The 10,975-nt window shown below is 40.7% G+C and overlaps 1 protein-coding gene across 1 annotated transcript in view; it reads left to right on the forward strand.

Annotated features, from left to right (window-relative positions):
* Positions 1–10,975, forward strand: part of Adamts12 (ADAM metallopeptidase with thrombospondin type 1 motif 12) — a 288,229-nt gene that overhangs the window by 209,355 nt on the left and 67,899 nt on the right. Inside the window, exon 14 of the mRNA XM_031360747.1 lies at positions 5,463–5,583. Coding sequence (XP_031216607.1) covers positions 5,463–5,583 — 121 coding nt within the window. The remainder of the gene's footprint in view (positions 1–5,462; positions 5,584–10,975) is intronic.

The following is a 10,975-nucleotide window of genomic DNA, read 5'->3' on the forward strand; positions in this document are numbered from 1 at the left end:
GAGAGAGAGAGAGAGAGAGAGAGAGAGAGAGAAAAGGCCAGCCATGAGCACATGGAGAGATGGAGGAGGGGAATGGGGAGAGAGAAGGTAGGGAGCAGGAGCAAGAGAGCAAAAGAGGATGGGACAAGCAGCCCCTTTTATAGTGAGTCAGGCCAGGTAACTGTGGGGCAGAGCCTAGACTGAATGCCAACAGTATTGATGGAGAAACATGATCACCCACTCAAGTAGACACACATGGACTTGAGGCATTTGTATTTAATTTTTGGCTTGCCTTACTTTATTATTCATATTAGAAATATTTCTGCTGGTTGAAATTTTTAAAAAAAAATTAAAATTAACATGTCTCAGTATATGTTTTCCTGGCTCACTCCAAATCTGTGGAAGAATGAAAATCACTGGGAATATGCTTTATAAAGGTCAGCTTATTAGAGACTGCACAAGGTTGGCATAAGCATATCACTTGTGTGAGAGTTGGCATTTTATTTCTAGCCACTGCAAATATCTATCTCAAACATTCTTCTATCCACTGTGACTTGTATAATTAAGTTTTGATTTTCTGAAAAATCTCTTAGTGATTTTTGTTCCTCAACTAAGTCAAGTAGCAAATAGTCTTTGCACCAACAAGACAATGGGAGGCGGTTTACTTGAGGATTTGATGTCAGTGAACTTTCTCAAGGCTCATCTGGCCTAGGGTATAAAGCCTCAAACCTCCAGAAGAGCTGAGGTAGATTTAAAATAAAAAGGAAAACTACTGTGAGAAGAAAAATAGTCTACCTAGGCACAATCCTTATACCCAACATGAAAGAAAATATGGAGTATGGCATAGTGTTCTTCACACTGTCACGAGAAGATGCCTGAAACAAAAAAGCTTATTTGAAGTTCACAAGCTTCATAAATTTTCAAACTTAATGGCATGATTTTGGGGTTTGGTGCTACAGAAATCCTCAAGTTTCTTCATAGCTTGTTTCCGTCCTGGGGATTTTAGAATAAGAAAGATTTGACCATGTTAACAAAATAAATGAGAAGCAAAGGGAAGATGATTCAAAAGGATCACTGTGCAGAGCACAGAATGAACTGCATCCAGAGTACAGGAACAAAAATTGGGTTAATCAAGAGGAGGAAAAACTAATTATCCCTCCAAAACTGGATGGAGGGACACAAAATATGTCTGATACCATTCAAGGTGAGAAGCACTGAAGCAGGGGTCGTGGCCTGGGGGGAAGGGTCTCAAGGGCTTGGTGATGGTTCTCAAGGTTAAGATTTCATGCATCCTGGTTTGCCTGCTACTCTGAGTCAAGAACCAGAAAGAATAGCTGTAGCAAGAGATTTGAAGGGATTGTGCAGCTACATCACCCCTCGTGGATGACATCAGAGAAGAAGGAATGAATATAAATGAGCCTATCCACACAGACTTGCTGTTCAACCAACTTCAGTTCCAAATGGATTTTCCAAAATTGTTTTTGCATTTGAGTGTTTCAAAACTGTGCTCCATTCTAACTCTGATCAAGAGGAACATGAAGCTTCAGTATTCTTTCTTCTAAACAAGTGCAGCTACCCCCTGTCTCCATGGGTTCTATAGTCAAGAATTCAACGAATCGCCGGGCGGTGGTGGCGCACGCCTTTAGTCCCAGCACTTGGGAGACAAAGGCAGGTGGATTTCTGAGTTTGAGGCCAGCCTGGCCTACAGAGTGAGTTCCAGGACAGCCAGGACTACACAGAGAAACCCTGTCTTGAAAAACCAAAAACCAAAACAAAAGAATTCAACAAATCTTAGATTAAAAGCATTTGAGGGAAAGTGTCTGCAATAAACATATAGAGACTTTTTTCTTGTTATTATTTCCTAGAAAATACAGTATAGAAAATAATTATATGGTATTGACACTGTATTGGACATTTTAAATTTTATTCTTTTGTTGAAAGTAGATTATTTTCTCATACAATATATCCTGATTATAGTTCCCCCCCCCATGGCTCCAACTTTTTTCCCACCTCCCTTCCCTTCTGTATGCACTCCCTTTCTGTCTCTCATTAGAAAAGAACTAGCTTCTAAGTGGTAACAACCAAACATAACAAAGTAAAACGTAGTAAGATGAAGCAAAAACTATTATATCGAAGTTGAACAAGGCAATGCAATAGTAGGAAAGAGTACCAAGAGAAGGCACAAGAGTCAAAGAACTACTTGTTCTCCCAGACAGAAATCCCATTAAAAATCCTAAACTAATGGGGTAGATAGATGATAGATAGATAGATAGATAGATGAAAGATAGACAGATAGATAGATAGATAGATAGATAGATAGATAGATAGATAGATAGATAGACAGATAGAAATGTAGATGTAGATGTAGATAGATAACCATGTATGTGTAGCAAAATATCATTAGGATTTATTTTATTGATTTTTTTCAGATCAGCAGTGTTTCGTTTTTGTCCTAGGTCTCTGAGCTATCTAGTCTAGTTACTGGTTATCCAGGTAGTGTCAGGTATGGGATACTTCTCTTGGAATGGGTCTTAAATCAAGTTAGACATTGGTTGGCTATTTCCACAAGTTTTGTGCCACCATTCACCTAACATAGTTTACAGGCAAAACAGATTGTAGGTCAAAGGTTCTGTGAGCAGCATTATGAATACCTTTCTCCTTTGGCTGACTTCAGAGCACATTCCTACACTGAAGATATTAGAATGTAGGAATGGGTGCTCCATGTAGGCACCTGCTTAATGTCTCCATGTTCAAGGGGTTGGCTGGGTTTTGTCCTTGGCAATGGGGCCCTGCTGTAGGTTTGCAGAAACCAAACTTTTTTTCTTAGCAATAGTCTGGGTTGGTTAGAAATTTCTATGTGACCCTCTTGGCCAATAGCTCAATTCAATGCAAACCAGTCCATTGAGGGGAATCCTTGCCTGGTGACAAGAGATTTCCAATTGAGACTCCATATCTCCCATTACTAGGAGTCCTACATTCCAGGAAGTTTCCACTGCACTGTTTCCACTCCACCACACAGGTGCCCCTGCAATTCCAGCCTCTCTTTCTCTACCACATCTCCTCACCCCCAATCTGATCCACTCGCTCCCATCCTCACCCAGCCCAAGTCAATCCATAAAGTCTATTCTATTTCCCCACCTTAGGGAGATGCCTGCTTCTGTCCTAGAGCCTCATCTTTACCTAACTTCTGTGGGTCTATATTGTAGCATGGTTATCATTTATTTAACAACTTATATTTCCTTGTAAGTGAGTACAAACCATATTTATCTTTCTGGGTCTGGGTTACCTCATTCAGGATGATATTTTTTTCTAGTTCAATCCATTTACCTGCAAATTTCATGTTGTCACAGTTTTTAACAGCTGAGTAATACTCCATTGTGTGAATGCAGCACATTTTCTTATCCATTTTATTTTTTTCAATTGAGGGCTATCTAGGTTGTTTCCAGTTTCTGGCTACTATGAGTAAAGCTCCAATGAACATAGCTGAGCAAGTGTTCTTATGGTAGGATGGAGCATCCTTTGTATATATGCCCTAAAGTAGTATAGCTAGATCTTGAGGTAGATTGATTTCCATCTTTCTGAGGAACTACCATATTGATTTCCATAGTAGCTGTACAAGTTTGTACTACCTCCAGCAATGGAAGAGTATTCTACTTGCTCCACATCCTCACCAGCATCAGGTATAATTCTAGTAGTCCTGTCTTTATATGTTACTTGCTTTTCTTACCTTGAACTTTTAATATTCTTTCTTTGTTCTGCATACCTAGTATTTTATTATGTAGTGAGAGAACATTTATTTGATGTTCTATATGCTTCTTGTACTTTTATAGGCATCTTCATCTTTAGGATAGAAAATTTTTCTTCTATGATTTTGCTGAAATCATTTGCCCATGTATACTCTTTGGTTGGTAGCCTAGTCTTTGGGAGCTCTGAGGGGGTCTGGGTTAGTTTACATTGTTGTTCTTCCAATGGAGTTGTCATTCCCTTCAGCTCCTTCAGTACTTCCCCTAATTCTTCCATAGGTGTCCCTGACATCAATCCAATGGTTTGCTGTAAGTATCTGCATCTGTCTCAGGTAGCTGCTGGTAGAGCCTCTCAGAGGACAACAATGCTAGGATCTTGTCTGCAAGTACAACATGGCACCAGTAATAGTGTCAGGGTTTGTGCCTGTCCATGGGATGGATCCCAAGCTGGGCTGGTCACTGTTTTGCCATTCCTTCAGTCTCTGCTCCATGTTTGTCCTTGCATTTCTTTTAGACAGAAACCATTTTGAGTCAAAAATTTTGAAGGTGGTTTGGGTATCTGGATTGAGCTGATTTCTGGATTTGGTTTTGTTGTGTGGGTGTTTTGTTCCTTGTTCTCTGTTCCTCTGTGGATTCTTAGAGAATATGATGGCTGTGTGTTGCCTGTTTTTCTGGCCTGTTCATAGGTGTGTTCACAGGGACTGCCTGCTAATGGAATACTGGGATGAGTTCCAGAAGGGAAGGTTGGAAAATGGCTTTGGGATCAGAGAGGCTGGGATACTGGGATGAGTTCTGGAAGGGAAGGTTGGAAAATGGCTTTGGGATCAGAGAGGAAAGGGAGACCACCGCAGCAGGTTTCCTGCTACAGAGCTGGAGATGAGACTGAGGAAATTGGATCTCAGTAGCAATAGGAGAGATGAGGGCCTATCTTATCAGCCTACTCATTGGCCCGGAGCAACCTGTGGGTTATCAAGGAGCTGGTGTCTGAGACAAAGCAACAAGTTTGGAAAGGTGGGTTAAGATGGGATGGTTTGTGGGATCCATAGGAGTTGTGGGCAGGGATGAGGACAGGCTGCAGCTGGTGTTTTGTTGTAACACTAGGGCCTAAAGTTGGAAATTGTCCCAAGGGACAGAAAGGAAAAGGAGATGGTCTTTGGGCAGTCTACCTAGTTTTCTGGCTGGCAGGCATGCCCTGTGGTTACCAGGGGTATCTGCTAGAGTTGGGATTGGGATATTGCAACAAGTGGGGAGAAGGTTAGGAGGGAATGGTCTAGGGGATCCACAGGAGATGTGGACAGTGGTGATTAAAGGCTACAACTGATGTTCTGTTGCAGCCCTAGGGATGAGACTAGGGGATTACATCTAGGGGGAGCAGAGAGAGATGGGTTCCAGAGGCAGCCTACCTGATTTTCTGACAGATGTGACCTCTGGGTATTATAATTATCCAGATGATGTAAAAATATAAGGTGTGCATAGGTTATATGCAAACATTATGCCCTTTGTCTAAGGCATCTAAGTATCTGAAAATGTTGGTTGTCTTAAAGCTAATCCTCCCAGGGCTGAGGAGGGATGATTTTATTCCTTGCACCAATAGGAGGGTGCTTTGGTTATCCATGTGCCTGTTACCAAGACAAGGAAACAAACACTTAGGCTATGAAAAATAAAGAGTGAAGTCATGGGTAGAGGTAGGTATGATGTTGCCTAGCTGTGTCATTTATCCCAGCCTTGTCTTCCTTGCAGAGGGTTGGCTGTGACTATGAGATTGATTCCAATGCTACAGAGGATCGCTGTGGCGTGTGCCTTGGAGATGGCTCTGCCTGCCAGACTGTGAAGAAGCTGTTTAGACAGAAGGAAGGATCCGGTAAGAGACAACCCCAAGTAACTGAAGTATTGAGGGATGTTGGAGAAAAAAAAATTCTTGTTTTAAAAGCAGCTTGTAAAAATTCAAGAAATCAGCTCCCCTTGGTAGTTCCAGGAACAACCATTGCTAAGAAAATGCAGGGAAATGTCACAGTGACCCAAAAAGGCTGGTGGCTACTCCGGGGGGTAGGGGGAACAGATAACAGTGTGGTCCTTAGGAGGGTCCTTGAGAACATGCATCATAAGAGGAACAGGATAAAGACAATGACATTAGAATACACCAAAAGTCAGGGAGAGATGAAGTTACATACAGAGAAGATGGGGATTCTATGTGTGAGGCCAGAGAAGTCAGCAACATGGGGGAAGGCAGAAGCACTGAGGTGTACCTTCAAGGTCAAAGGAGAGGCAAGACAGAGATGCTTTACATCTGCAGCCTGTGCATCCAACACAATGGTCACTTATGAGTGTCAGGAAGGCCCTTCGATCTAACATCATGCCTTTAGCCGTGCTTCACTATTCTTTTCCTGTATTCAGAGGTCTTTGTGCAGCTCTTGGAACTACCGGTGAGCTAGGAGAGCGTGGTGAGACTCTACACTCATTTCACACAACCTATGACCTGAGGAAGGATGATTTTATTTCTTGTGCCAATAGGAGGGTGCTTTGGTTATCCCTGTGACCAAGACAAGGAAACAGACTATGAATAATAAAGAGCGAAGTCTTGCTCATGCAACAGGTCTCATGATACCTTTGATCATGATACCATGATCTCTAGCTGCTAAAGTCTTAGTTAAGATGAAGATAACTCAGGGTTATTTAAATGAGCCTCTCCAGATAGACTCTGGAACAAGAATTCAGATATAAATAATTATTTAGGGGATGGGAGGACCTGGACACATCAGGGAAGGGGATGTAGCCAAGAAGGGACAGGTCACCAAGCTGTGCTCAGACAGAGTACATGTACATTGCATTTCCCACCTGGAGACTGTAGAATTGGATGATCTTCAGCACTTCCCAGTGACCATGGTGTGCTGGTGGGAATTAATTCTCTGGGTTTTGGATCCAGATCCTGGAAAAGAAAGAAGCATTGGTAGCTGTCTAGAGGTAATATCAGAATTGGAAATAATACTCACCTTCAGATATAAAAGGGGACTTGTTTCTGGGTCCTAAAAAAAAAAAATCAATCTCTCTCTTCTAGATAAGTCTACTACTCAGGATGGAGTGCTTAAATGTAATCCCAAGAGAACTGAGTGTTTGCTTCAGTTGATTGCATGGCCCATTGCCCCATAGTAAACATATTAGCAGACAGTCAAAATTTATCTGAATTCTATCCTTATTTTTTCAATTTTGACTGTTGAGCAATTAATGTCAAATTGTGAAATGATTCTTACCCTCCCTTTAAATATTACCATTGGCAGACTGCATTTCCTGTCTTCACTGGTAGCTTTATTATGGATGAAACACATCTTTTTAATTGCTTGCTGGGGGTGCAAATGATAATCCAGTATGTGTTAAGGTTATAATTAAGCATCATGTGGTGACTGTATTTTTTTAATCTAAACAAGACATTTTGTAGATATTTTCTATTATTTAGATATGGTCATATTAACCTAAATGTTAAAAACTCAAACTAGAATTGTTTTTCTTTTAACCTCAGCCTGTTTCTCTGTAAAAGTCTGTAGAATTGGTCTCTGCTATGCTGAGAATCTTACATGATGGCCTGAGTTTTCATTCCTAAATTTTCTCTATTTAACATTCTAATATCTCAGGGAATTGGACTTTATATTTAATGTTGCTTTACTTTTTTGTTTGATTTGTTGTTAGTCTCTTGGAGATGACACAGGGGTAGGGCGCAGCTACAGCTTGGCCTGTACTCCTGGCCATCTCTCTGAGACTATGTATTAAGTTCTCTCTCTTCCATTTTCTGCTTGAGATGCTTGAAGGGTCTTTAGCACCCCTGAATTGGTGGCAGCTTTACACTGCCTGTGCCTGCAGGTTTTCCCTAGACCTCTGAACTTACTCCTAGTACACGAGGGATGTGCACTGAAGTTTCACTCTGGACTGCAACATACAGTAAGAAAGTCCATGTCCATAAACCAAAAGATACTTAACAGATCCCATCTTTGCTACCTGATTAGTGAAGTTTAACACAGGGGGGAAAAAAAAGACTTTGCCTACCACCATGAAGATGAAGCAAGCACTTATTGCAAAAGAATAATGAAATACATTTACATTGAATTGGTGTAGGGGATTTGTGTGAAGTTCAAAGTTAGGGAGCCGCATTTATTAGACAGTTTTCTGAATTTATTCTCCAGCTATCCTGTGCTGTTGCCACACCTCACCTTATGTTTTATTTATTTAACTTAATGTAATTATTAACTAGGATCAAAATTATCTTTTGGTCTTTGTCTCTACCTGGCTTGTCTCCAGATGACCACCATCTCTATCTGGAGTAGGTATTTGGTAAGTGCTCATAAAAATTTAGGTAAAATGAGTTTTTTCCTTAAGATTGATTTCAAACTCTCTTGCTAATAAAGAATAGCAACCAATTGGCTGTTCTAAGTTAGTTTCTCCCCCCAACCCCTCGATTGTTTTGTTTTGATTTCTTACCTCTTTTGAAAGAAAACTACTCTTTTGGGTATTGGTCACATGAATATTTTTCTTTTACTCATAGTTCTTCTTACAAGAATTATTTTAAAAGTATTTCAATTAAAATGTAGTCTCCAATTAAAATGTTTATGATAGTCAGACCCAATCCTTCTTGTCCCCACTTTTCTTCCTCACTGGGGAAGCAGTTGTTGCTACTACCTTTAGCTGGGGAGGCATGAAATATTGGCCAAATCCTTTCCTCTGTTTTTAAAGAAAGAGAAAGAATGATGTAGAATTAAAATGGTTCTGGAGGCAAGAAATGAGGTTGGGATCTTGATCACCATTAGCCTCAAGGAAGCCATCCCCCAAACCTCAACTTCTGAAGTCCCCACTGGTCCTGAGTAATATTTTTTTCTCTTTGTAGTCCTGATATCCTTAAGGCTGACTATGTGTGTGGGTATCTTCCTGCTGAAGTCGAATAGTCTCTAATAAAAAGTGTCCATATCTGTTGCCTCCTTGGGATGATGTTCCAACAAATAAGTTCCCGTCTTTCTCGGTATAAAGATATTCAGTAGATGTGGTGCCCTGTTCCAGATGATACCATCTTGACTTCAATTTCATGCCAGACTTGGGATACATAAGGCCCCGCTCTTTATAACACCTCATAGTACCTCCATTTTCCATTGTTCATGAAAAAGGAAAAACATTAACATGGCGAGGTAGCACTATGATTACCGTGATGAGAGGTGTCTGGAATTAGAAGAACCTGGGACCAAGTGTTAGATACTACACCCTGATATTAAAGTTGCCTGACTTTCATTACTGATTACCAGAGAAACAATTGAGCATGTGTTGAAGAATAATGACAGTGACTCTCTCAGCTGCCGCCTCTCTTTTATATCAGTGCGGAAATGGGGAAAGGATATCACTCTGGCATTTGATCTGATGATGCAAATTAAACAGAATTTCTGCTTCAAAAGGAAGTTGGTGGACTATTAAGCCTTTTTCCCCCCTCAAAGATGTTCCAGGCTAATATTCATGACAAAAATTTACAGCCTAATTTTTTAAAAAAATATTTCTTTTTGGCTTTTTGTCGTGTGTGTGTGTGTGTGTGTGTGTGTGTGTGTGTGTGTGTGTGTGTGTGTGTAGGTCTGAGTGCCATGCCCACAGAGGCTGGAGGAGGGTTTCAGGGACCTGAACTCCGGTCTTCTTGAAAGGCCTTAACTGCTGAACCGTCTTCCCAGCCTCATGGCCAGTTTTCATTGACTTAGACCCTATGGAGTCCAGCTTCCTCAGCCTTGATGTGTTTCTGCTGCTTAAGCTTGTTGATGTTGGGTTCCTTATCTACTTTGTCTTTGAACTCAGCTCTCTTTTCTAACACTGTTTGTATCCTTGACTTCTTAAAATCACCATTCTGGAATGTTTCTCTCTCCTTTAGCTTCTCTATACTTCTGTTCCAAGCTCCAACTACTCTACCAAAGTTCTAGCCTTGCTCATACTAGTCTTCTTTGCCTTGTTTCTGGGAACGAGGGACCACCGTTGCTGGGCACCCTGAGACTTTCATATGGCTAAATGAATTCTTAACTCAGTGCCTACAAGATTGGCCTTGACTCCTGCCTCTTTATTTAATCAAAATCACTATGTTCTTAGATTTGCATCTTAAGGTTTTGAACTAAAGCAGGTATCATAAAATGAATAGTTAACATACTCAATATACAAGCTTAGTAGATTTGTTACGTATAAGAACATTATTACAACTCAGAGCACAACAGTTACAACAGTTAATTTAAATTAACTGAGTTTTCTCTGATCAATGCACCCCACTTATAATTTCATTTGCATAAAAAGCCTGGAAAATAAAAATAATATTCTGCACTTGAGAAAACAGAAAAGGGACAAGGGAAGTCCCTGATATATAACATAAACTCTTGATGCCAGCATCAATATGTTTATTAGAAGTGACAATGATCAGAGACCAAGCATGCCAGTGGATCAACTCCTCTTTCTCTCTCTCTCAACCTCTCTCTCTCAACCTCTCTCTCTCTCTCTCTCTCTCTCTCTCTCTCTCTCTTCGTGTGTGCGTGTGTGAGAGTGTGTGTGTGTGAGAGAGTGTGTGTGTGTGTGTTGCAAAAACAGTTCAGTAAGATGACATATTAGATAACTTCAGAAGTTGGGCTGATTTTCTGTCCTGTCCTCAACACCTTGAGTGTTATAGACAGGGATATGATGGGCAGCTGCTTCTCTGAGTGGTCTCCATGGGCACAGAGACTTCTTTCAGGTCAGATTATATTTTCTAGTTTTCTCTAAGTGGAGTATGCTTACTATGGGAAAGATGTGAGTTCCCATAGTAAATGGCCAAATGGAGTTGAACCAGCTATTTTAAGACTCACATAGGATTTGACTACCAGGGTAAAGCCACATAGGCATGTTTAGATGACAGAGATGAGAACTGTATTAGTCACAGCTTTATATTATTGTTACAAACACCCAAGAGAAAACTGCTTAAGGGAGGAAACACTCGTGTTGGCTCATGGTTTTAGGGATTTCAGTCCATTCTTGCTCAGGCGCTATTGTTTCTGGACCGAGAGTAGCAGAATGTCATGGCAACAGAAACATGTGGCAAAGGCTGTAAATCATATGGCAATCAGATTTTCAGAGTACACCTTCTGTAACCTACTGACTCTTGGAAAGCCCTACTCTACTTTTTACTACATTCTGATAATGCCAACGGATTAGGTCAGGGTTCTTAGGATCCAATACCTTTTCTGAGTCTATGACATGAAACTAAAGCCCACAATACATTAGCC

The sequence above is a fragment of the Mastomys coucha genome, unplaced genomic scaffold, assembly GCF_008632895.1.
Source record: "Mastomys coucha isolate ucsf_1 unplaced genomic scaffold, UCSF_Mcou_1 pScaffold8, whole genome shotgun sequence".
Lineage (NCBI taxonomy): Eukaryota > Metazoa > Chordata > Mammalia > Rodentia > Muridae > Mastomys > Mastomys coucha.